The following is a 27,786-nucleotide window of genomic DNA, read 5'->3' as shown; positions in this document are numbered from 1 at the left end:
AGAAAAACAAAATAAACATTTGCTTGTTCTTGTTAAAAAAGTAACTTTTTCTAGGGAGTCCTTTACAAGTGTAAACAAAAGTGTATATTTTTATTAAAATTAGCAAACTTGAAAGTGACATATTGTACTAAGTCTAACGTGTAGACAATAATGGAACTAGCTTGCCTGTCCTGGGGTAAGAGGTGGATTGACTCTCTGTGTTTATCTCCACTATTTCTGCAAACACTCCACTATAACAAAGGGAAAGAAACTGACTGAAAAGTTACTCGCCCCCCAGGACAACGGGAATGGGCCTGAAGACAACAGGAGATGAAGCATCCCAGTAAGTGTTGGGAAGCTGGGAAGTAGACGGAGGGCGGTTCAGAGCAGGAGTCCTTGACCCATGTGAGTGAGGGCAAAGGGGGCCCAGGGTACCACCCAAGGGAGAAGGGAAGTAAAAACCTCAAAACGTGGAGTTTCCATACAGCCCCCAAGCCCCGCCCCACACCCACACAGGGTACCCACACACTGAGTTCTCCCGTCCCTGGCAGAAACACAGGTTTATTTCCCAAAGAAACGGAGTGAGCGCAGACCAAACGGAACGGGGCTGAACTCACAGGAAGTGGGTGAAAATCAGCTCAACATGGCTCTCTGCACCCCCTTCGTCCATGTCACTCCCAAAATGACAGCAGGCAGAGGGACCATGCCTCAGGCAAGATCTTAGAGGTGCACTCTCAGGAACAGTTTAATGACATTGGGGCTCTTCAGAGGAAAAGCTGCTTCATGACCTAAGGTAGCCCACCCCATGACAGCCTTAACTGGGGCTCACAGAGCTCCCAACAGCCTTTATTTAGTGTCTTTCTTCTACGTATTAAGGCCAGCCCCAGATCAACAGACATCTGAAGAAATTCTCCAGCAGGAAACATAGATCAAACTAAACAGGAAAAAAAGAGAGAGAGAAAAGATAGGCCTAGAAAATGTAGAGACAATGCAGGTTGCTAAAAAAAAGTCTCTATTATCTTGAATAAATGCAGGGTTTCATGAACATGAAATAAAAAATAGATAAAAGTTGGAGGGATTAAAATGATAATCAAAACTAAATATTCAATAGAAACACTAAAAAACAAAGTTTTAGAAATAACTCTAAAGTAGAACGAAGATAAAGCGAGCTAAAAAGTGAGACTTATTTTAGGAATTAACAGCCGATTCAGTATAAAGATCTAAGACTAAAAGGACTTCTAGAAAAGGAAACAGGAAAGCGGAGGAGAGAAACGTAGTGAAGAAACCACGCAGGAAGATTTCCCAGAACTGAGGTTTTAAGTCTCCAGATTGAAAAGCCACCTAGACACGTTGAATGAAAAGACACATTCCACAGAACTGAATGAAAAAAGATCCATCCAAAGCAGGGGATAAAGTAAACATCCTGAAAGTTTCCCCCAAAAATAAAACAGCTCCTGTATCAAGCAATGGGAGTCAGAAGAGATTTCCCAACGGCAAAATTGGATTAACGTAACACCTGAAAAATTGGAAGGATAATGAGTTTCCTCTGAGAATACTACACCCAGCCAAACTACCAATAAAGTGTGAAGGTCTCATGAAAATATATTGTGACACAGAAGCATCCAAAAATTAGAACTTCCAAAGGACACTTTCTTAGGCAAGTACTAGAAGATACATTTCAGCAAAACAGAGCAGTTAAAGAAGCAAAAGGCATAGGATACAAGAAGCAGAGATGCCAATCAGAGAAGAGCAACTGAAACTTCCAGGACAGCGGCTGCGTAGCAGACTAAATGCAAATCCGGTCCACACGGCAGCAAGTAGCGACGGAAACTGGTTGTCCCAGAAAACAAAATTGAGAATAACTGTCACATTTGACCATGTATAAATAGTACAGAGAGGGCTTTCATAACGCTTTTGGAATATTTGGCAAGAAGAATTAATAGCTACATTTTTAAAAAACTAGGAAAATAAAAAAAAGGCGATTGTTAACTAACAAAAACAAAAAGGTCTATGAGAATGGAAAGGTAATCAACATGGAATGATTATTATATAGCAGTAATGATGAGAACACAGAATATTTACTTAAACCCAAACTGTGCTATAAATATATTGGCAGGATGGTAGGTGGGAAAGAAAAGGAAACAGGAAAACTAAATCTTCAACTGTCACAATGAGAAGTCAAGTACCAGGGAAAAAAGCTAAAAAAAAAAGTGGTTTTAGGGAATAAGAACTAGGAATTGCATAGGGGAAAGCTTTTCTTTATAAGCCTTTTATCACTGTCTTATTTTGTAATCTACTTTGGTGTGTAGTCCTGATAAAAGAAAATAAATATAAAAATGAATTAAAACTAAGTTGAGAAAAAAAAAGAAATCAGGCTACTGCAATAATAAATTAATCTCAGTGCATTTAAATGTAACCCGGGAAAATGATGGCAGGCCATCTTAGTAAGAAAATAAAATGCAGGGTTAGCTGTCACTACAGAAATACGGCTAGAATAGCCACCTAAGAAGGATTAAACAGATTTTTTTCTTGAATACATATCACATACCACAGAGAACAAATCTTTTAATAGTAATTTAATAGTACATATATGTGTGTGTGCATACATATATATACGAGTACATATATTATTTCCCATGAAATTTAAATGTGCAATTTATAGTAATCCGTATTAATTTATAAATTGAAATACCTACATGTATATAAACAGTAAAAATTCTTAAGGAAACACATGTCTATTTTATAAAAAGACAAAAAGCTTATGGTAAACAAAGTTATAATTAGTTTCAAATTATTAAATAAATGTATGTCCAAGATGCAGATGCATGATGATTTGGTCTCATTTTATACCTCACAAAGCACGTGCTTAAAATATTTCCAAGTAATTGCGCCTTGAAGGTTATCGCTGGAGTGTCTGTTTCAGCTTGCTTTTCCTTTTCTAAATTAATACCAGGTTTCCACTCTCCAAACCCCAGACAATAAGTCTAACGGTTGTTGTTGAAGACGTGGTTCTGGTGAGTGTGCACTTTTAGGCTTGCCCTCACGAGGAAGCAGAGTCCTCTAACACTGGGAGATCCGCCTTCCACGTGCTGCCATCTCTCTCTCACACCTGTGCTGCCATCTCTCTCTCTCACACCTGTGCTGCCATCTCTCTCTCACACCTGTGCTGCCATCTCTCTCACACCTGTGCTGCCATCGCTCTCTCACACCTGTGCTGCTATCTATCTCTCACACCTGTGATGGTTAGGGCAATGGCCTCCCCAACTGGATGCTACAACAATCCACCGGGGGCAGGAAAAAATATGAAAATCTTTACCTTGATTTTTTAATGTACCCCTTTACGTTTTATTTCCATGCACTACAGAATAATTGTACAGTGATGTATGTATAGAATTTACTAATCAGTATACATATCATGGCAGTGCATTATCAAAAAAATTTCCTGATGAAATGTCATGATCAAAAGCATTTGGAGCCACTGATGTAGCGACGGCTCCTGACTTCTGGTTGGGGAACAATCAATAGTTCATGAGAGTAACGCAAGTGTTCATGAAACACAGCAACGTTGAAATGCAAGTGGCTGGGTTTTTCACAGCCCTTGATAAATACTTTGGTCACCCATATGGTACAGACTGTGTTAAAATTGCTTAAAATTATACGCTCACATGGTGGTCATAAAAGCTCTTGTTGATGATGTAATGTTCTACAGAAAGGAAATACCAAGAGACCATTGGTTTAGGAATTACATTCTCAAGCCTCCTAAGGGTGCTTGATTCTCTCACATGGGCAACATCCAACTCAGTAGTAGCTACTAGTCACATAGAGATGTCGATGTAACTACAGTGTAACAGAATGTAAGATGCACATCCTCAGTCGCCTCAGCCACATTCAAGTGTCCAAGAGTCACAGATGGCTGGTGGCTACCACCATGGACAGTACAGAGAGAGGACACTCTCATCAGTGCAGTTAAGTTCTATGGGACAGCTCTGCTCTGAAATAATACTCAGAAGTTCTCAAAAGCTGTAAGACTGTCATACTCACTAACTGTCACTTTGTCCTTATCCCCCAACATGATGTTGTTCGGCGTCAGGTCTCTGTGGACGATCCTCTTCTCCTTGTGTAAGTACCGAAGGGCTAAGCACAGCTGCGAACAGCAAAGAAGAAACAAATTTTATTTCTCCCAACATACGCACAACCACTGATGGCTACTACGCATGCCTCCAAGGAATCCGCTTGGATCTTCACCGTTTTATAGAAAATCTCAGTGAAAATAAAAGTGTACCTGGATAAATATTTTCCATAGTCTTTCTTCAGTAAAATGAAGTTGTTTCTCCTTCAAAGAACTGAAATGCTCTCCAAGAGGGGCCCCTTCTATAAGCTCCATAACTATGTACAACCTATCATCTATGTAGAACAAAAACAAAAACAAAAAGGTCATAAAAATGTAAGCTCAATAAAGATATTTCGCAAACACTTAGGATGAGAATATGAGCTTCCCGCTGGGTGTGCAGGGCACAGCACCAGTTACAGACGCATGTTAGGATAGGATCCACTCAGCCATGAAGGGTGTGGGGGTGGGGTAGGGGGCCGTGGGGCCACTGGAGCCCAGCAACAATCTCTCCCAGCGACAGGTCGTCTCCTAACACAAGTTTACACCAGCAAATATCACTTTCCATGTAGGCTGTGATGTGGAATGGTTGAAGGTGCCAGAGAGAACAAGCCAATGACCCCAAGTCATGGGGGATTTTCTGAAGAACATGTAAACCCACCTTTCCTCTCAATTGCCTAATAACAACCCTTATCAAGTCAGCCATTCAGAAAACTGCCTTTTAAAATGCACTGTTTTGTAGTTTCTTAGATTTACTTTTCAGATTTTTGCAGTGGAATCACACAATGAATGGCAGAGCTGAAACACCGCCCGGGATAGACATTTCTGTACTGCCCCTCTGCAGCAGAGAAAGCTGGGCTTCTCCTGGTTTCATCCGAGGAACACTAGAACCCTCACAGCTAATTGTGTTCGTCTCTTTGCTTTGGATGCTAAGAAACAAAGAAGCAAATTCTACTTCCTTCTTCCAAACCAAGATGAGACTACTAACAATGGTATGTAATATGTATCTGTTCTGGTGTTTTGGATGTATGTAAAATGGGTATGTACACAACATTTACAAAGTCAAATCACTATACGTGGTTCTGCACCTTACAGTTTTTTCCCTCAACATCCTCACAAGCTGTTCTTTCTGCTGGTTACGTAATATTCCACAACACACATGGATCACAATTTATGTAATCATTCTCCCAAAGACAATCATCTATATTGTTTCCAATTTTTCATAATCCCAAGATATATTTTTATATGTACTACCCTTACACCTCTAGGCTTTATTTTTACTTTTCTCACATTTTATGTATTTTTAAGCTACTTTCATTTTTTTTGGAAGAAACTAGGATATAAAAAAACTTTTTTTTGGCTTTAATTTTTAACTATGACAAGTTGTGCCACTTCAGCACAAGGTAGAAGCCGACATAGGTCTCTTTATTATAGGATACGCAGTAAATTATAGATAAGTATTCTAAGATCAAGAACCCAAGGGCGCATGATTTACAGGAGACTTGCAGCGCTGAGCTCCCCTGAGTTGTCAGGGGAAAGCGGCTGGGTAACATCACAGCGCCTCCGAGTACACCGGCTGGCTTCACAGGAGTAACTACAGAGGGGCCGCGAGGAAACCCCAACTTTGCCTTCTATTTCTTAAATCTTCCTTCAAAACGAGGTTTACTTTGAAAGTTCATATGTGACGTACGTCATTAAGATTTGTCAATACTTACATTACTTCAGTCAGAAGTCCCATACTGTTTTAAACAATTGACTGTTTTGGCTTTATCTCAACGTTTGGATTCAGCATTCCATCACCCTTGCAAAGCCTGCTAGCCTGCAGAATCAGTCAGGGCTCCATCGCCACCTTGTGGCAGTTACTGGAACTTCAGGCAAAAGAAATCGAAGACCTAGCCCACGCACAATTTATTTTGGAGGCGAAAAAAGTCATCCAATTGAACAAAAACAACTTTTGATTTTTTTCCTAAAAAATCACTATCCTTAAGTTTTCTTCTCTCCTGATTCTAAGTGATTTTTATGTGTATGAAAACAGCCATAACTACTATTCTGGTTTGTTCACCCGGTGTCCCTCCCGTGGAGTCTAGGTATTTTATACACATCTTTAGCACATTATCTCGCTGTTCAACCGATCGGGAAAGCCATGCACTAGATGGTCACCTGCCACAGAAACAGCAAAAAAGGTAAAGAAAACAGATGGCTAAGCTTATTTTTTGACATTCAAATATACAAATGAGTCACAAAGATACATTGACCTAATTAAAGATATGAAACTCATACTCACTCTCCAGAAAAGTTTTGTGATAGCGCACAACATTGGGATGGTAAAGCTACGAGAAAATAGGAAACAAACGTTACATGCCTTCAAAATGTAAACTGTTTTTACGAATAACGTAGTTGGACTTCATATTTGAAAACAACAAGAAAAAAGTAGTGTATTTTGTATTTATTTATAAAACCAACCATTTTAAGTTATCACCTAATTCACATTTTTTTCCGTGATTCTTTTTATTTGCTACTTACAAAACTAATCTGAAAATAGCAATTTCCTCTATAGCCTATCAAATAGCATTAAAAACCGATTGTGCCTTATCACCAAATGTAACTAAAACTGAGCATCTTAGGACTAGAGGGAGCCAGAAGAAGCCCTCCAGCCCGCCCAGCCCCACCCCCACGCGCAGACTGCAGAGAGCAGAAAACAAAAAGGGAACAACCACTACGTCAAATACATTCATTCTTGCTCTTCACCTCTCTTCGCCACTTAAATATTGATATTTACATGCACTGTTTATGTCTGCTTACACTGTTTATGTCTTTTTATGCTCCCCAGAATGATTAATGTGAAACAGAAATAAGAGTTATTAACTCCATTTAAATCTTAATAACTGACGAGGACTCCCTTTTTGACCAGACTTTCCTCGGGTTTCCCTGGGCCCTCTTTCTGACCGGCCTCATCCTCGGCAGCCGGCAGCCGAGGTTTCTCCCAACTCTCACTATCCAATCAAGTTCCTCCCGACCCCCAGCCTCATCCTTACTATCTAATCAAGTCTCTCTTTCCTCAACCTTGATACTAACCAAGTTCGTCTTAGTGACTTTCCACCCTCTGACCCCTCACCCCGCCTTCCGCTGCAACTCCCCAGCTAACCCCCGGCCTCAGGAGTCAACCCCTACAGCCGTGGTCCATTTCAAAGTTCTCGTCACAAGGAAAACAAAAATGGTAACTATGTGTGGTGATGGATATTAACTAGACTTACTGTGGCAATTATTTCACAATACATACAAATATTGAATCATTATGTTGTACATCTGAAACTCATATAATGTTATAAGTCAATTATATATATCTCAATTTTTTAAAGTATCCAGTACAATATCTCTTTGACACAGTTTATCTCAGGATGTGTCACAGAAATTCTACTTTTAAAAAAAAAAAAAAAGTCATTTTCAGCCCTGGCTTGCACAGCTCAGTGGATTGAGCACGGGCTGCGAACCAAAGTTCGTAGGTTCGATTCCCAGTCAGGGTACATGCCTGGGTTGCAGGCCATGACCCCCAGCAACCGCACATTGATGTTTCTCTCTCTATCTCCCTCCCTTCCCTCTCTAAAAATAAATAAATAAAATCTTTTTTTAAAAAGTCATTTTTTACAAGAATATGCAAATTTTTATAGTTTTTTTATTTATAATTTGAGTTTCAAGGTAAATTGAAATCTGTTTCATCTCAGAATAGTCACCATTTCATCGATAAATGGCTTACATCTCTTTTTGGCCTTTTGTTGTTGTTGTTTGCCTGTTTGAAGGGGCATCTGTTAGCTTTTTACCAAAAATCTAGTGTCCAGCCCCTCCCTGGCAATAGAGGTGTAGCAGGACACAGCTTCCCAGTCAGAGGCCGAGTCTCTCAGCCTTGCCAACAGCCAGGAGCAGGCCTGACACTCAGTCCGCACCACTGGGGTGGGAGGGAAACAGGCACGCCTGCGTCTGAGCCCCCTTGTGCCCTTCCCCTTCCCACCTTGGACGTGAACGTGGCCCTGGCAGTCCCAACCATGCAGATGCAGGCCCTGCCTTAGACGGCAGCAGAGCAATAGCACAGAAAGAGCGGCCTCCCTGAAAGTATGCGTGGAGCAGAGTACTTGGCCCACCAACAACATCTGCTTTGGGATTCTTACAAGAAGGAGAAATGGCCCACTGCCTTGTGAGCCTACTGCAGCTTAGTCTTAATCTTAACAAATGCACTCTTCCATCCTAGCCCCACTTCTGTCACCTCTGTCTGTCACTGCCTCCTCTGTACAGGCCTCCACGTCATTGTCCTCTCCATGGGTTCCTTCTCTGGGGTGAGAGCACAGCTGTGCAATTTTAAGTTACCTCAAAGCAGATGCCTCCAGTGCGGCCCCACCCTGACACTTTCTGTTCCTGGGAAAAGGGCCACAAAGTAGCCTCTCCCTCATCAACCAGCAAGTGGCCAGCAGATTTTAAACAATACGAAGGCAGGGATGCGATCAGAACCACACCCTCTAGACCTAGCTCACCAGCCAGGATTACGTCCAGATTTCAGTTCAAATGAAGACACCAGACCAGCTTAGGGCAAAGCCCCATTCCAGCCTGTGTTATAATGAAACAGCACACTGCCAGAGGTTGGGTTATCCTAAGCTTGAGCAAACTCAATTTTTTAAAAATCTAATCTATTAACTATATAAAAGTTAACTATAAAATAAGCTACTGAGGATAGAAGTTATTATCATCTAGAACTTGGAGTAAAACTGTAATTCCGGTGCACTCGTATCCACGATGACCTTTATGTCCCAGCACAGGAGCTGTGCCAGTTTAGCTAGAGCAGAGCGAAGCGCAGTGAGGTTGGTGGCTCTCCATAGCAGTGATAAGTGAACAGTGTCCGTAACGAATGTACGAGAAAGGAAAGCGGAGAAAGAAACCAACATGTTCTTGGATCACAAAAAGAAACCCCATATCTCCTCTGACATGTTTATTTTTCTCCCCAAACAAACCTTCGTAATGATAATTAAGTTGTTATACTATGACAGAATAGTCTGCCTATGCTAATAAATAATAACCCATCTGGAAAATCCTCGTTTTAGATTTAATAAGCCATATTTGAGGAATGTTAACAGCTTGGTTCCACTTGACAAAAGTCAGGGAACTCTTAGTCATATTCTGATGCATGTAACTTAGTAACCAAATATTCTACAATATAACAACAGGAAAAGGATATGTTTACAAAGAAGAGGAGAATTTCTCATGTAAGAGTCACCCCGTGCTGTAAACTCTGTGGTTCTGCACCCCTTTGCCCTGGCACAGACTCCAGAAAGTGCTCCTGTGGTTCAATGCCAAGCATTAGGAAAACAAGCTGGCTAAAATATCACTGCCTTAATATCAATGATTTTACACAGAAACAGTTCTTATGATCATGGGCACAGTTAGCAGAGAAACTCTACTTCCTTTTGATAACATTTGTTTAAGGAAAACACCTTCATAAACAAGAAAAACATTTACCTGCTCTTTAATTATCGTTAATTCAGAAACAATATTCTTCACACTGCTGTCCCGGTCTTTTTTATCCTTTCCAAATGCCGGGTTATGTAAGTTGACCTCTTTCATTGCTAAGAGATTTTGACCACTACGCTTTCTAACCTAATAAGGAAAAAAAAAGAAGAAGAAGGAATGAAGTGGAGGCAGAGAAAGGAACAAAGAGATACATGAATAAGATCACATGATTAAAGCAAGTCATTTAAATAAGTCAGGGAACTTTTAAGATTCTATCTGTGTTTACACTAAGCTCAGCTTTATAAAACTGGTATTTCCTGGGTCCATCTGCAATATTCAATAGGCTTTTACTGTGCAAACACAGAATCAATGGCGTGAATGTGGAGAAGGTATTATGCAGTGGGACAAGCCATTTTGACTATTTTTTGTGTGAGAGATTAATGACAAATGACGGCTTTCTTCAAGCCAGTGATAAATTTCTAGAGCTGACAGTTAAGATAGGACAACATTGATGCAGCTATATGGTGATAAAAAACAATCATTCTAATTTGTGTATCTATTTTCCACTACTTTTCCATGAGAGGGATCCTCTCAGCTGCAGGGGGTGGGTATGCAAGTGGGACGCCTGGTGTGCTTGGGGACACAGGAAGTGCTCCCCCAGCAAAGTCACCTTGTAAACACAGCCGAAAGCTCCACTTCCGAGATGATCCAAAATTGCATAGTTGCCTATATATTTCGAAGGAGCTTTATTCTGATTAATGCTTTCAATATTTTCAGCAATTTGCTTCAGTTCATCTTCCTAACCATAAGAAGAAAAAGAAAAAGAAAATGGGTTGCTATGATAAATTCCAACCTGACCGCAAAGCGGGCTGCCAAAATTTAACACCCAAGACTCACCACTAATAAATTGAACTTGGAGACCAATTCTTCATAAGCACTGATATCACGCACATAATGTCCTATATCGATGAAGATCTCAAACAGGTCAGTGGGGAAAAGTCTACAGGGAAAAACACACACATATACTTCATGAAGGATTTGGAAACTGCTGGTCATTCCTTGCATTTTAGATCTAACTCATTCACAAATTAATTAGACAAAATTAACTTCCTTAAGTTATCGACAGAGTCGGGGTAAGTAATACTCACCAGAATATCTCACAAAAGTGAACTAAAGCTACAGTTTGTGAGGTAAGGAAAAAACAAATGCAAAGCTCTAGAGATCTGCCGTACAGCATCCTGCTTCTAGTCAACAGCGCTGTGTCGTACAATTAAATATTTGTTAAGAGGGTATATCTCATGGTACGTGATCTTTACTACAATAAAAAATAAATATGAGCCCTGGCTGGTATGGCTCAGTGGACTGAGTGCCGGCCTGCTAACCAAAGGGTCGCCGGTTCGATTCCCAGTCAGGGCACATGCCTGGGTTGCAGGCCAGGTCCCTAGTAGGGGGCATGTGAGAGGCAACCACACATTGATGCTTCTCTCCCTCTCTTTCTCCCTCCCCTCCCCTCTCTAAAGAAAATAAATATAATCTTTTAAAAAATAAATAAATATGAAACAGATTATACAAATACTTTATTTGTAAGATATTTGGGGGCATAGGTATTAAACATATTACTAGGGAATGTTTACTGAGCGTTTATTGAGTATTGAGCACTTTAATAAATGCCATTTGAGTCAGTCCTCACATTAACCCTAACAGGTGAATATTAACCAAGTCTAATGTTTTATGAAAATAAAATAATACAGATAAAGGAGAAAATGGAGGTTCCTGCATCATTTCCAAGGTACTGGCTTCAGGGCTTACTAAAATCTTTAAGTCCACTTAAAATGGATGATTTAGGGCCTTGAAGTGAAAGACTTTAAGGAAGAACTAATTTCATGTCCTTTTCTTCCCCTAAATTCAAGCATCACATAGAAATAAAGTAACAACATAAATGCTCTATGATTCTGAAAAATGATGTTACATTAAGTCAAGGTTTTGTTGCTGTTCTACCTTGTCAATAAAATTCTGGTAAGACCTTGGGCTTGTGATTCCGGCTAGCCTGCCCAACGAAGCAGCTCACAGACCCCAACCAAGTGCAGGCAAGTAGCGTCTGCTTCCCAAGGTGGTGATTTTCTGCCATGCTCTCAGGCACGGCCTCCCAACCCAGTGACATCCGCCTGCTACCCTTCTCAATGAGCTTCTGCCCTACGGGAACCATCCAGACAAAGCCTTTTCTTTCTGTACATGAATACAAGTACCCCGTATTCTGTAGTATATAATGTGCATCCAAACTTTTGTGGTCATTATACATGGGATTATTATACCCACTATTACACCATGGTATGTAATCATTATACCCATGTCTACTGCACATCTTTATTTTTCCCTAAAAAATCTGGGCAAAAGAGTGTGCATTATACACAGCAAAATAAAGTAGATCAACTTTGGAAGATGTGAATGGGCTAAAACAAGCACTTCTAAAATGTTACTGTCTAAAAAAGAGAGAGAAACTAAAACCAGAGCAGTCACATGTAATCAAGAAGAGCTGTAATGATATAGCGATTCCTGCTGTTTCATCCTTTTGCTCATTTTCGGTGCTGAGACAGCAAAGCGAGAGCTTGCTTCTGTCTGCGGATTCCGAGAGAGCTGAGGACGCGTGTTCTGCATGCTGACTCATTCCCCTCTGACTCTTTGCATCGCCTAAGTCAGCCATGTGGACACAGCCCACTCTTGGGACGGCAGGTCAGTTAACGCTTCTCTAAGCTCATACCTTTTGAAGAGTGGTCTGTTCCTTTCCATACTGAAGAGAAACCTCAAGGCTCTGAAAGCGTAACACTGCAAATGAAAAGGATGTGTCATTCCCCAAAGGCAGCTCCAGAAATCAAAACATTTCAGGTTAGCATCACCACGAAGTAAACACTGAGGTGGTGTCATTGTGAGCATGGCTGCCGATGCTTGTTTTTAAAAAAGCATTTACGTTGTAGAAACGCTAGGGGCCTTGGCTCTGCTTCACTCAGCGCTTGTCATTAATGCCTTTCTGGAAAGTACACAACGAGCACAGAGACAAGAAATAAAATTCCTACGCTGAGAAAACCAAACGTCAGATGATTTCCAGGAGCTCAGGGTTTATTTTGTTTCTAGCCTGCTATGTATGCCTCAATATTTATATGGTTTCTGTGAGAAAATAAACACTAGGAACCATGACATATAAAAATAGCCACAGGCACACTGGACTCAAACTTGACAAATTGGTCTCTTGAGGAAAGAGTCTTAAGCGTTCCCCAAATAGAACAATCTACAGTAACTCCTGTGAACACTCAGAAAGAAGCCTGTGAGACTTTACTGGAGAGAAGTAAATTTCTGGCACGTTGCAATGCTAAGAAAATAAAAGACAGCTCCCAGCCTGCCTCTGTACCTGCACAACAGGCCACCACTGGGTGGCTGGGGCCTGCTGAATTCGAGTCTGGCACTGTCTCATAAAATCAGTGATCTGAGTATAGAAGAAGGGTCACCCACAGGATCGCCCAGAGAAGCCAGGTGGATGACAAAACGACATACAGGAGCCTGGCAAGAGAGCAGTGGCGACTGTGAGAGAGAGAGAGAGGAGAACTCATGTGGGCCTTGAAAACCATTGAAACGTGAACTTTTAAAAACCCTCTGCTGTTCAGCAAAATGCACCTACAGGATGGATTTGACTGTATCGGTGCCTCAGCCAAGTGTCATGCACCTGTGAAAAAATCAGGTCCCACCCTGTGTTTTCATTTGTAACTCTCCAAAACCTGAGGCTACCAGCCCACAGATACCAACGAAAATTCTCTGCTGGGTTGGTCCATCATTCTGGACAACAGCTCTGAAATCAGGTTGGAGGCAAAGGCCATTTCGTAGTTGCTTTTCCAAATGACTTGGGGGGAAAAAGATGAGCTGCAGCTACTGCACAGGCTCATTTAAATCAGACTCTATCACTCCAATGTCTTCAAGCAGCCCCTGATGCCCACTGCTCAGAAAAGTGCACAGGACGCTGCATAATGTGTCCCCTTCTCATCCATGAGGCCTCGCCTCCTAAAGCACCCCCGCCCCCAACCACTCACCCCAGCCCCACTGAGCACCTGAGCACTCAGCTGTAAGCTCAGGCTCCCACACTTTGCACATGTGGTTCCCTCTGTGTGGAATGCCCTTCCACCCCAGAGTAGATGCCATCAGTGCCCCACACCCACCCCTTCATCCATTTGTCAAGTCTTTTCTCAGCCATCCAGATCCATTTCACAGGCTGTCCTTTGTAAAAGCGCAATGTGAGTGATTGTGGTCCATGCATCATTTTCCTCTTATTATTCTCTGATGTGCAAGCAATACATGGATTTTGGAAATAGAACTTACTGATAGGCAAAGGAATATCTAAATAAAGTCACCTACTTCCCTCCCACAGAGAAAACACTGTTAGGCCTTTTACCTTGTTTTCACAGCGCTGGCCCCCACGCCAGCCTCCCCTCCCCAGGTACCTTCCCTCACAGTCAGTGCAGGGACCGGCACCAGGCCAAAAATTCTAACTACCATAGATTGCATTATCAAAGCTTCTTCCAATTTCGGAAACTTAATATTGAAAAGGAATAGACATCTTTATTACCTGTAGTAGGTTAGTTTTTGCTGCATTCTTTTGTTTGTTCGGTAAAATTAATTTTGCTATTGTATATACACCATTTTCCTGGAAGAATAAAGGGGCACGTTACCAGTGACCAGTGACAATGCCATAGAGACACACGAGCATAGAGAATCAACTAAACAGTCTCAAAAATGCATGTCATGTTACAGTCAGCATAATCTTGGAACTGTAAGTACATGTGGCAGGACAATGCTAAAAATGTCAGTGTCACTTTTACACACCAAAGACCAGAACCACAATCTTAAAATTTCAGTTGTCTTTAAAGAATATAAATAATAACGTGTATCAATTCAATGTGATTGAAATGCTTTAAAAACAGAGAAGGGGATAAAAAGTAACTCAAATATCTTTTTATCATTTATACATTGCATTTTAAATATCTAATTATGAAAGAGAACTCCATTTATAGCTTTTTCTTTAAATAATACATATAAGTTTATTATTATAGAAATAATTAAAAATAATAATAGATTAAAGAAGAAAATGGCCCTGGCTGGTGTAGCTCAGTGGATTCAGCACAGGCTCATGAACCAAAGAGTCGCTGGTTCGATTCCCAGTCAGGGCACATGCCTGGATTGCGGGCCAGGTCCCCGTTAGGTGACACACAAGAGGCAACCACATATTGATGTTTCTCACCCTCTCTTTCTCCTTCCCTTCCCCTCTCTCTAAAAATAAATAAATAAATAGTTCTTAAAAAAGAAAAAGAAAATAAATGTTTTTCATGAAAACACAGTCAACATCTTTCTAGACTTCTGCTAATACAAATATAAATCTAGAGGAATGAACAAAACTACGTTATTGCTACTTTTCTGTTATCTGTGAAAGGCATCATTTACTGAACTCTCCTACGTGTGGACATTTCTATTATAACTGAAGATCTTCCTCTGCCTTTCTGCATTTAGTCTTTTTAGCTATTCAGTGAGTTATTCTATAGTTTTCCTATGTTATACATGATAAGACCAAAGCTTAGAGAAACTGAGTCATTTTTTTTTCAGGGGCCCAGCCAGCAAGTAATGGTAAAAGAAATTATTTTAACAGCATTTGCTTCCATGACAGCCTCCGTCACCAGATATTTCTCCCTCGTAGTCAGTACAAGGACCAGTGTAACCCCCAAATTCTAAGAATCACAGATTATTTTATTAAGTTTTTCCCCAGATGTCAGTTGTTCCACAAACTACCCCCTGATCTACTGAGCTTCTCCTCGGGACACGAATTTTGGGTGACGTGACGCCTAACCAACTGTCATGTCCTTATATGTACTTTGAAGTTGAAGTTGAATATACAAGGTCTGTCCAGATGGAACTACGTACTATGAAAAACAGACATTTACTGAAGAAGATACAAGAAACATTGTACATAGGACAATGACGCCTCAGTCCCCTTCAAAGTAGGCACCTTGGGACCTCACACAGTTCTCCCAATCGCCATCAGGTGCCCCACTGTAATTTCTTGAACTTCATGGACAGTCTGAAACCTCTCCCCTTTCAAAGGTGATTTTAGTTTTGGGAAAAGCCAGAAGTCACAGTGCCCCAAATCTAGGCTATAGGGGCGCTGAGTCACCTGGATGATTTGATATTTCACAAAAACACACTGCACAAGATGTGATGCATGAACAGCTGCATAGTCATGATGAAGCTGCCAGTCATCAGCTGCCTACAGCTGTGGCTTTCTGAATCATCTGAATAGTTTCTGCAGAGGAATGTTCCAGCTTAATGCAAAATTTGATGCAGATCCATTGCTCTACTCACTCAGTCATTTTGAATGAGGCAGCCAGACAGTATAAATGCTCACTCAACTGCGTCTGCTGCCCCCACTGACTAGTACAGTGAAGTCATCATTGTTCACACACACACGTTCCAGTCCGCTCTCCTTGGCTGCCAGGCTACATCAATGTCGTGCAAACCATTCCCATTACATTAACAGTGGCTGGACTTTTGCCAGACAGACCTCACATTGAACAAAAACAAAAGCTTTCTCTATAAAATTAAATAAGCATAAAGTAACTTTGATAACAGAAACCCATACAAGGATTGTACAGGTATATATATTTATATACAGTAATGTACACAGTTGCAGAGTACACACTTGATGTACTCTTAAAGTGACTCCTTTCCTTAACTCATGGGATCCTATAATATATGCCCAGAATTAAAGCAAAGCAGACTAGCTTTTACAGAAAAGAACAAAAAATGAAAAAGTCTACACAAAATGTAGGGGGCAAAATCATCAGTTAACCACATGACAGTTCTTTTTAAGCCAAGCAAGCCGAAAGAAGAAGGACAAGAATATAAAATGGAAATCTACAAGTTAAATAAGACAAATTCAACTATGTTAAAACCACATGATGGGATCCCGAAAGCCATGTTCTGGGATACAGAGTTGGGTGTGGGTGCGGAACCCCAGGCGCTTACCTGAACCACCTGGTGGGCATTGGTGTCATTGAGCACCAGCTCGGTGAGGGCAGCACAGCAGGCTGGAATGAAAACCAGCAGATGAACCGTCTGTCACCGCCATGACTGCAGTATCGCACAGTTACAGTGATACTCTAACTCTAGGGAATTTTCTCAGCAGAGTCAATCCCCCCAAAACATTAATATTCCTCTGGCACAGCTCTTGGAGAAGGGAGACTGACTTTTCATGGCTTCTAACTCTCCTCTTCGTATAATGAGTGTACAAGCACATGTCACAGAAGCCTTTTATGAAGCACCTACTGCGCACCAGGAGCGCTGCATGCGCCTGGTTCGTTGTAATCCCAGTGCCCTGCATGTGCCTGCCACCTAGCAGGTGCTCGATGCATACATTTGCAATGGTTGAATAAATAAGTATTTCAAATACATTACCCAAATTGACTCTTATATTCAGAGTATGTACTAAGATCACCAGTTTTACTGATGAGAAAACTGAGGTTTGGAGAGGTCATTTGCCGAGGTCACAGGACTAATAAGTGGAAGCAGCCAGGAGTCTGACCCCGGTCTGCCAGGCGTTGGGTCCCATGCCCTGAGCACCACCCTTCGTACTAGGAGCTCTTCGCAGCCACCGTGGCAGCCTCCGGGGACACTCCGTACTGAGCTGCCCCTTGTCCCACCGGAGGTATGCCGGGTCCTAGAGCACAGAGCACCTAAATAGGACAGTGCCATTGTATGGAGCCCTCGCCACCGGCCCTGCACTGTGACATAAATTTACACCCTCCTGTGATTCTCACAATAGCCCTCACGATCACCAGCACCATTTCACACAAGCAAAACTGAGGCCTGGAGAGATTGAGAACAGCCATCCGAAACCACATGGCCAACAGTGGGTGCAGCTGAAACTGAGACCCTACTCCTAATCCCCGATGCTGTTAATTTTTTATTGAGGTATAATATGAGCTGTGTGGAATAGGCATCTCTTAAGTGTACAGCGTGATGAGGCATTACATGTCTCTACACACCCTGTAACCACTGCCACTCCAGTGAATGCACAGGACGCTTCCAGCCCTCTGGGGCCCGTTGCACCCCACCCCCCACCCCCCCCCACCCCCAGGAAATAACTTATCATTCCACATGCAGGCAACTGCCCTTCTGACCTCCATCACCATCGGTCTCATCCACTCTCATGGGAGGCCTAGCTCTGACTGCAGCCAGGTTAGTTAGACTGCCCTGGGGAGCCTTCCGAGAGGGGATCCCCATAAGAGTCTTTACACTGAGATGAGGCCTTTCAGACGGAACCTACTGAGATGAGGCCTTTCAGAGGGAACCGGGCTGACAGTTCAAGCAGAGGGGACCCCATTGTCCTCACTTCAAAAACCTGCGAGGAAACAACTCCATTCTCCAGAGGAAAGAGTAGGAAGCAAAGAAAGTTGGCCCCTTCTCCTCCCTGCTTTTTCTCTTCCCCCTGCCATGTCTGCTCATCCCCTCTTAGGTCCTGCCTGCCCTCCTGCAGGCCCACCCACGCTTCTCTGTCCCTTCCCACGGGCCACTGCCGGGCACCCGACTTGGTCAGCAGCACCGCAGCCCCACTTGTTCCAGAGACCAGGTGCCCTTCTGCAGCCACAGGCTACCCCACTGTTCAAGACTGTGCCATACTGCCAAACACCGCACACGCGTGTTCCCGCTCCTGCTTTTGTGTGGCAATCCCACACAGGGAGCATCTCTGTCCTCCCTTTAGGAGCTCACGAGGTGTGGGGGAGGCACTCTCTTGCTCCTGGTGGAATGGTATGTATATTGTAGGGTCTCCTGTAAGGAGGGTGCCCTAAGATCTAAAAGATGGGAGGAACCATAATGTTGGCTACAGATCAAGGTGCATTCCCTAATCCAGCTTTGCCAGTAACAAAGCTAACATTCTGCTCCCTCTATGTCTGACTTTTAAGCGGACTTCTTGATGCGTTCAGAATGTGGAAGGGAGAGGACAGTTGGTGGCATCATGAACCCGCAGGTCCAACACTGGTCCCAGCAAGTTTTGGGCATCCACATGGATTTGATGTCACATTTTTTAAACTTACAAGTTGTGCCTAATTAACATTATCATACTAATTTTATAACAGAGAATAATAAGGCAATATAATGAACAACATCAAATAGTAAGACATAACAATGGGATATAAATACCTGCTTGAAGAGAGAAAGTATTTTCTTGTATTTCCCGAGGGCTTAAATCCTCCGACAGATGGAGCTGCTGGATTCTGCCCGCCGCATTTGCACTAGACAGGCTTCCGATGGAGGAGCGGTCGGAAACAAAGTTCCTGTCTCTGAAAAAGAAATGTTAATGCACAGATAGATTTGTCAGCTTTCCTTCCTGGTCAGTGCTTTCGTGGTCCTGTTTAAGAAGACTTCGTTAGAAGGAGGGAGAGAGAGGGAAAGAAAAAGAAGAGGGGAGGGAGGGGAGGGAGGGGAGGGGGAGGGAGGGGGAGGGGAGGGGAGGGGAGGGAGGGGGAGGGGAGGGGAGGGGAGGGGAGGGGAGGGAAGATCTTCGCCTCCCCAGGTCATGCAGTTTTCTGTTGGGCTATCATTATTGTTTCACCTTCCAGTCCACCTAGAATTGATTTTCGTATATGGTGTGAGGTAGGACTCATGTCTTTCTTACTTTCTACCTTTTCTGTCTTTCTCTTTCTCTTTCTTTCTCTAAAATATGACTACTGAACTGACTCAGCACCATTCATTGAAAAGACTGTCCTTCCCCTCTGTCCCACATGGCCGGCCACCTTAGTTTTTGAACTCTGCCCTGCTGCAGCTGATTCAACTGAATACATCGAATCTTCATCGTTTCACCAAATTCCTTTGGTTTTATTCTCCAACTCAGGGATGTCCTTTACCCTCATGTTGACACCCCATCTTCTGCTGGGCAAGTTTTTCATTTTCTAATTGTTCTTACTGTTTTGTTTTTCTCCTCTACATTATGCATAACTTCTTCAGACTTGCCCTTCCCTTCCCTAAGACCACTTCCAGCAAATCCTGCACGTTATTAAGTCTGTCCTCTTCCCTAGCTCGGCAACCCCTCTTCTCCCCTTTTACTGTCCTCTCGTCTCACCTTCAGTCCGGCTTCACAGAGGCCATGTTCTCCTTAACATCTTTGAGAAAATAAAGCATTTGTTTTTCTGTTTATTTAATGCAATGTCTTCTAAAATAGATTCTTTATGTCTTTTAGCTGCTTTGTTTCTTTTTGTTCTATATGGTCACCATTTTTTTTCCATTTATTTATTTTCATGGCAGCAGCCCGACTTGGATTTCTGTGCCTAACTATAATAATGTGGACAGAGTCTCGCATGCCATCTCGGCCCACCGGTGGCCTTCCTGCACTGAGCATGGGGAGGGGGATGGATCTGGGTCGGGGACAGTCACAACCACTGATCTTATCTGTCAACATAATTATGTTAAAACTTGAATTGAGAGATCACTCCACGTTACCGAGAGTATACAGCCCTTTGGAAACCACCTCTGCATTTGGGGCTGAGGGTGAATGGGCAAGAGCAGGCTCCCCGGAAAGGGCCCTGCCCACAGCACCTGTTCACACTCGAGCCAGCAGACAACCTGGCAACCACCCCCACCCCTCCAACCAGCTTGAGGCAGCTCAGGGGCAGGCACCGGCTCTGAAAGGATATAGTTTATGCAGCTGGGGTAATAAATTCTCCCAGAACGCCGAGACACATTTAACATAGCATAAGTGTCGACATCTATCATCTCCCCAGAAGAGTTTTCGAACATTGCACCACAGCAGGAGACCGGGAAAAGGCCTCGTTAGTTGTGAAGGGACTCTCTTCTGTCAAGGATAGTTACGGCTTGAGCCAGAGAGGAAAAATGGTTCTTGGAATTAAACTCAATTCTGTCTGGTAAAAAAGGTAGGTTTCATCTTTGAAGCTTTGATTAACTATTATAGAATTTAATTTAATCACCAAAAAATAACTCCAAATGGGGTAACCCATCACTGCTATAATAAACATATTGACAAAAAGTAATAACCACCACCACTATCAACATCACCATTACCCTACAAACTCAAGCAAAAACAAAACCTTTTCAAATGTAATTATTTTGACCAGGGAGCTAGTTTATTACACCAGAGTACTAGTGATTTATAATTTATAATTTATATTGTCCCTTAAAGCATTTAAGGCTTTCATGTGATATTCAGAAATGCAAGTAGATTATCAACAGTCTACGGTACTTTCCCTCCGTCTTGACAATGGCGGAAATCACCAACAAAGCTACGCTGCACATGTCTACAGTCTGTTCTTATGCTGTGGGACGTTCCCTCAGACAGAAACAAGTGCAGTTGGTAACATGTCACTCCCCAGGACCCCTGGAGGCACAGCAAGCACAAGTCTGAATAATATTGATTTGATACTAACTAGTCACTTTAAAATTGACAAGTCACATCACTGTGCTTTTATTAGCATGAGTTCATTGATGTGCCATGCATCACACATGTGAGCCCTTTCAGGCAGGTATATTCTTTTGCTACTTGGATGCAGCATCTATAGGACTGAATCATACTTTATAATGACTTTAGGTAACAGGACCTTCCCACTGATGGTAGCAAAAGATGTTGTTATTCGATATTTTAACATGTCTACTATATACAATTATAGTAGTTACTGCAACATTCAGAAAATTTTAATTTGAAATTATTTTAATAAACTCAAACTCATGGCTTTGAATACCATTGGAATTCTACTTTTAAACAAGAGATAATAAGGGGTTAACCCACTTTAGGGCAGTGCAATGAAGATTAGAGAGAAAAGCAGAGCCACTGGACCAGGGTCAGAAACATGACAATCGTTGACTAAAATGCACACTGAGACACTTTAGTACAATGGTAGTCATTATTGTGCTTGTTGGGATCGCAGTAGGAATATACTGATTCGGGAAAAAGGTGCCAAGACAAATGTTTTCAAACTGGGGTTACTGGGTTTCCGCTCAGCCCACATTTGCAGACAGATGGCCTCCCACATGCCTGGCACTGTACCGGAGGCTGGTGATGTAAAGATAAACACATCAGGTTTCCCAAGAAGCTTAAAAGGCGAATGCCCCCAGCATGGATTTAGAGCATGTTCGCCACAAGTATAAGTGACTCTGCAAAACATGAATGATGAAGACCAGTGGGGGCCAGCTGAGCATGTACCCAACCCGCCACTGCACGGCAGGGCTCCCAGCCTTTTCAGTGACCAGGGCAAAGTGGGCCGGGCCCACCCGCACTCACCCTCGTAAAATATGAAGAAGCTGCTTGATGCCTCCCCAAATGCGAATTTCCACACTGGTCTCGGGGTCCTCACAAACCTGCACCAGGATCCAGACGACACTCCAGAGCAGCTTCAGGTGGTCAGAGTGGAGCAGGCTGAGGAGGACGGGGATCCCCTCATAGAGCTTCACCTGCTCCTTTACCTGGGGCTCGGCACAGAGGAGCCGCAGCAACTCTGCGGTCAGCCTGGGAGGGAATGGGGAGGGCGAGGGTAAGGACCACAGCACGAGTGGTTATTGACTTGCGTTTACTTAGACTACAGCTATCACCACTGCATGAACTGTGACTCTAACGTTTTCTAAGTGACTGGTCAACATACATTTTCTGTGAAGGGCTGGACCATAGCCAAGTGTTTTCCGTTTTGCTGGCACAGGGGCTATCACAACCACCCAGTCGTGCCACAGTGTGCAAAAGCAGCCATAGACAACATGTAAAAACAAATGTGCATGGCTGCGTCTCAGTAAATCTTTACTTTAAAAAAACAGGCAGGGAGCCAAATTGAGTCATCAGGTCACAGTTTGCTGACTGCTGTTCTAAGGCATTTTCTCATTGTGTCCTCATGGGTCTGGCTAAAAACCTCCTAACCAGCAAACAGGTGTCAAGTACACAGAATGGGACCTGTACTGTGCTCAAGGCAAGAGAAACATACTGGCTTTATCCTAGTCTTCAGAAACTGACTGTGCGGTGGCAAAAACAAGGCACTAATACAAAATGGCAAAAACGCTGCAATGCAGGGGAGTGACATGAAAATGACAATGGCCTAAGACGTAAGGCTCAGCTGAGCTCTGAAACATGATGATGAACATTGCCTAGAACCACCTTAATCTCCAGTCTCATGCTCTAAACACTCTCTGTGGATGGTGGCACCCGTTCCCATGGCTTTGAGCATTCCCTCCACCCTGGTGCTGTGAGAGTCTGGCCCAGGTATCACCCCCGACTTTGCAAATGCCAGCCACACAGCTGTCTGCAGGTACCTACTCCACTGCATCTAAACTCAAAGGCCTTATCCTCCTCCCCAGAGCGGCTCTTCCTCTGATATCCCTGATCTTGATTCTCGACACCACAAGTGATCCTCTCCATGTCCAAGTCAGAGGAGTGGGAATCATGCAAGGCACTCTTTCCTTCTCTTTCCCAACCTACCACTGCCAATCAAGAGCCTTCAGCAGCCCCACTTCCCGGGCAACTGCTGGGGTCAATCCTCCTGTGCAGCTAGCTAACTCCACCGCTCCGCCCACCATTCCTGTGGTACTTGATCATGCGCCTCTGTCATCTACCTCCCCGGTGTCCTCATTCCCATACTGCCTCAGAATTCCTTTCCCCTGAGCCAATCCACCATGGCGCCTCTCCCTCCCGAACATTTATGCCGTGACATTCGGAACACATGTTCTTTGGTAAACAGTATTCTTCATCTTCTCAAACTTTCTGCACAACACGTTCCTTCCTGTTGTAAGTGGATCTCATTGTGTAGCTATATTTCCCACCCCAGAGCACCTATACACTGCTATCAAAGTGATGCCCCCAAAACAAATCTGATCATGCTTAAAATCTTTCTGGGAGTCCCCCCTAATATTCATGATAAAAACCACACTCCTTATTTAGCACAAAGAACTCATCAAGACCTGACTAATAGTTTCTTTATTGACTCATCCATAAAATACGGAATTCAATGGGGTTAACGTATGGATTAAAGGATGAACACACAAAAGTGCTTAGGGCAGGGCCTGACCAAACTTAGCTGTATTTTTAACGTATCATTAACTGTCTAGTCTAGGGTTCCCTCCTGTACTCTTTGCTCCAGCTGAGCCTGACCATGCGAGATCCTCTAACACGTACCATTTCATGCGGGAGTATATTCTGTTTTTACTTGCTCTCTTCCTTGCTGGATAACTCCTCTTTCCTTCAGGAAACTTGGCACGGCCCCCACAGGGGCTCTGCTCCACACTCCGGAGCGCCCTGCGCACCCACTGACCGCAGGGGCTCTGCTCCACGCTCCAGAGCATCCTGCGCACCCACTGACCGCACCATTCACAGTGTGGTGCTGGAACCATTGACCTGTGAGTCTGGCCCCTCTCCTACACTGGACACTCGTGTCTTACGCACTTTGGTTCGCCAACGCTTGTGCTGAGGCTGCTTGTTGAACGCATGGGTGCAGAGAGCCAAGCCTAGTAGTATAGTTTGCAAAAGAATGTTAAAATGGCTTTAAAGAGAATCCAGAGGGAATTACAATGGATTAAATGTCTAAGTTTCATTACTTAACTTTCTGTTATCTATTTTGCCTCTTTAGAAAATTATTTACTCACCTAATATCAAATGATATTGGCTGCAACTATGAAAACAAACTAACAACTATCTGTATACAGTAATTTTTTAGAATAATATGTAGCTCAATAAAAATGATTTTATTTTACTCTAGGTTTTGAGTTATAAAAACAGGAGGTCATGAAACAAGTCAATACCTATATTAATTTATTTTACTGGCCTTAAGCAAAATAGATTTTAGCAATTAACCATTTATTCAACACATAATCTGAAATTACTAAAAACAGAGTCACCTCAGAGTTTCTTTCCTTAAAGAGACAAAAGCAAATAAATGCAATAAGCAAAGATATTAAAGATGTGATCATAATATCTATACAATTTGATTCTATGCCCAGATCTAGAAGTAATACAGGACCAAAGAAAGATAAATTGATATACCACCTGGCTCTACTTTCTCTCCATAAGCTTAAATAGATGTAGCTAAGCGCCAAGCTGACTCATGATATTCAGCTAACAATATAAATAACATAACATAATAAAAAAAATAATCACTTTCATCAAATATAAAACATTGTCTCTTTCCCTGTGAGCAATCCTACCTTTTGGAAAGCAAGTCATATTCATGTAAAATCATCAGCAAACTTTCTACAACGTTGAGTTCACTTATCTTCTCCCTACATTCTGGGCTACAAATTGAAAACTATTAGTAACTACTAAAAACACAGCTAACCATATTCACTTATATAATATCCTAGCTCTCATAGAAACTGAAGAGGAGCAACAAAATGCAATATAGCTCCAGGGGGCAGGGCAGCATCAAATTCCCACATTCAGTAAACATTGTCTGTCACAAATTTGATTAACAGTATGATGATAACACAACTCCCTTTCTGCAAAGGGAATCATGCTGTTTGCCAAAAAAGTGATGATCAGCACTGTTCACAAGAGCTAAAACATGTATGTGAGCTACACGTCCTTTGACAGATGAATGGATAGAACAAATGTGATATGCACAATTGAATATTATTCAGCCATTTAAAAAAAAAAGAACCTGAAGGGCATTACGCTAAGTGAAACAAGCCAGACAGGGAAAGGCCAGCACTATATGGTATCACTTACATGTGGAATCTAAAAACAACAACAAAACTGATTACACAGAAACAGAGAACAGAATAGTGGGTGGTTGCCAGGGTCTGGGGAGAGGAGGAAATGGGAAGATACAGGTTAGAGTAAAGAGTCTCAACTTGCATTGTAAGTATGAATACTGAGGAAGTAATGCACAGCACAGTGACTATAGTGAGTAATGCGGTGTTATATGCTTGAAAGCTGCTGAGAGCAGGTCTGTGTTCTTGTCATACACACACACACACACACACACACACACACAGAGTTAACCGTGTGAGGTGATGGATGTATTCATTATCTTGTTCTTGGCAATCATTCCACAATGTATATCAAGTCATCATGGTGTACACTTTAAATACATTCAATTACATTTGTCAATATTTCCTACAAAGTTGGAGAAAAAATTCAAACACAAAAAAGCACTGATCCACTTACTGGCATAAAATGTATTTAAAGCTCTTTTAAAGTAATCATGACATATATAAGAGGACAGGTTGCCTATATTTTTTTAAGGGTAAAAATGTTAGAAAATGTTTCATATGTTAAAATAAAATACACAGGTACACAAAAAAAGAATGAAAAATGGAGGCTGGAGAGATTCAACTGCCAAAGAAATACTGAGGTAATTCTGAAAGTAGAAGTACAGGAGGGCTGGATGAAAGATTAGGTAAATACTTCTAGTCAGAAAAAAAGAAAATGTTAAACTGTGATTGGCCTTTTTCAACAACTTAAATTTTAAAATGATACTTTTCCATCCAGGATCCTCTTCCACACATGAATGGCATATCATGCTTATTTTTCTATGTAGGTAACAAAGAGAGAAACGAATCTATTTCACATCCCTGCCAGGAACCTGCTACAGCAGCAGAACTGGAAAGTGTATCGAAAGACACGTACCTTTCAGCTAAACTGGTCAGAGCCAGAAGGGCACCCAACAGAACGTTAGTATCTCGAGCCCCAAGTAAATTCACTAATATCTGAAAAAAATGAAGTAAAAGAGTGTAATTACATAAGTACCATGAGCTCCTTGAAACAATATACTGTTTCTTTGTAAAGATCATAGAGGTTTGACCTCAAAAGGAGTGCCGTTAAACATTCACAGAATCCAGTTCTTCACAAAGGACAGGTGTGGCTCCCCTCTGTCCTTTGGAACTCTTGCCACTGGCGCCTTGTAACCATCCCCTGCCCAGGACAGAAGGGGAAAGGGCCCAAGCTACGTGACCAGCCTCGTTCTCACACTTCCCTCCACTTCCCTGTGCCCAAGAGGTCTGCTCTGCCTCTTCGGACCCCTCACCAAGCAGAAGTGGGGAGACTAATGACCCGAACAGTGGTCGTAATAACTAAGTGCATGTAACACCCGTCACTGAGAACACATTCTGGGTCAGGCGTTGTGTTAGGCACTTTCCAAATTATGAAACTATTTTTCACCAAAATGCTGAAACCTCACTCTTCCCTGAAACTAAGCAAGGCAGGGCATCACCACCAAGCACTCCGTGTGGCTCTCAGACCTCTAACTAATGCTGAAAGAGCACCGATCAATGCTTCCAGACTTTATCCCAACCAACACGGCTTAGCTAGGAGCCTTCGAGATCCTATCTGAATTCAGACTTTCTCTGAATTCCCATTCATGTAAGTTCATCTCTCTTCTCCCCGCATTTTTAGAACTCAGGGTCCCCCGAAAGTGCACACCCAAAAGTATTCTAAGCTAGACCAGCAACACCTGCTGGACGATTTTTTGGTTTCCATCATGAAGATTCTGCACCTTCATGATCTCATGTATTTTTTTGTGGAGCCGTCATTATCTTTGTTTCTCTGATCCTTTCCTCTTCGTCACCTCTCACCTTTTCTTTCCTCTCTCTGTCTTCTGACTTAATGTTTTCCAAACCCGAGCCTCTGATATACTGATCACAAATTTTGCCACATTCACTTAACTTCAATGCTACTCAGAAAAATGTTTTTTTAATTTCTAAAAAAAAATATCATGAAATATATAGCTATCTAAATAAAAAAATTCCAAGCTGTGCATCACCTAGAATAATCTCCTACACGATGAGCAGCACCATAGGCAACCTTGCTCTAATATACGCTGGAAGGTGGCTCCCTGGGATGTGAGAAATCCCCAGATTCCTGAGACTTGGCTCTAGGCAGCTACCATCTAAACAGTTTTGCTATAAATATAAAGTCAGCCTGTTTGGGTTAAATCTGCATTAACCATCTTGAAATGTACATTTGACCTATATGCTCATAACATTATATCACCCGGTTATAAGGCTGCCCCACATGAAATTGGCCCACAGACCATGGCAATTTCATGTGGTTCAAACAGACATAACCCTGAAACTCATTCTGTGAAACTAAAAAAAAACCCTCTTTTTTTTAAATTGGAATATTCCAAACTTTATGAGATAGGTATTATTATTAACTTTGTAGATGGAAAGTAAATAACTTCTGACATTTTCATAGA

General features: G+C 42.3%; 1 protein-coding gene across 2 annotated transcripts in view; it reads right to left on the bottom strand.

The window, feature by feature from the left end:
- Window positions 1-27,786, bottom strand: part of NEK10 (NIMA related kinase 10) — a 177,003-nt gene that overhangs the window by 100,053 nt on the left and 49,164 nt on the right. For both annotated transcript variants that reach the window (XM_045857452.1, XM_045857453.1), the window contains 13 exons: window positions 26,220-26,299; window positions 24,797-24,883; window positions 21,900-22,124; window positions 18,812-18,951; window positions 16,637-16,698; window positions 14,190-14,267; window positions 12,339-12,403; window positions 10,478-10,580; window positions 10,251-10,379; window positions 9,590-9,727; window positions 6,372-6,417; window positions 4,262-4,383; window positions 4,021-4,123 (listed from right to left, as the gene is read on the bottom strand). In XM_045857452.1, the coding sequence (XP_045713408.1) occupies window positions 4,021-4,123; window positions 4,262-4,383; window positions 6,372-6,417; window positions 9,590-9,727; window positions 10,251-10,379; window positions 10,478-10,580; window positions 12,339-12,403; window positions 14,190-14,267; window positions 16,637-16,698; window positions 18,812-18,951; window positions 21,900-22,124; window positions 24,797-24,883; window positions 26,220-26,299 (1,378 nt within the window). The remainder of the gene's footprint in view (window positions 1-4,020; window positions 4,124-4,261; window positions 4,384-6,371; window positions 6,418-9,589; window positions 9,728-10,250; window positions 10,380-10,477; window positions 10,581-12,338; window positions 12,404-14,189; window positions 14,268-16,636; window positions 16,699-18,811; window positions 18,952-21,899; window positions 22,125-24,796; window positions 24,884-26,219; window positions 26,300-27,786) is intronic.

The sequence above is a fragment of the Phyllostomus hastatus genome, unplaced genomic scaffold (genome assembly GCF_019186645.2).
Source record: "Phyllostomus hastatus isolate PE091 unplaced genomic scaffold, TTU_PhHast_1.1 phas_scaffold_129, whole genome shotgun sequence".
NCBI lineage: Eukaryota > Metazoa > Chordata > Mammalia > Chiroptera > Phyllostomidae > Phyllostomus > Phyllostomus hastatus.
This window is presented reverse-complemented; position numbering and strand designations above follow the sequence as displayed.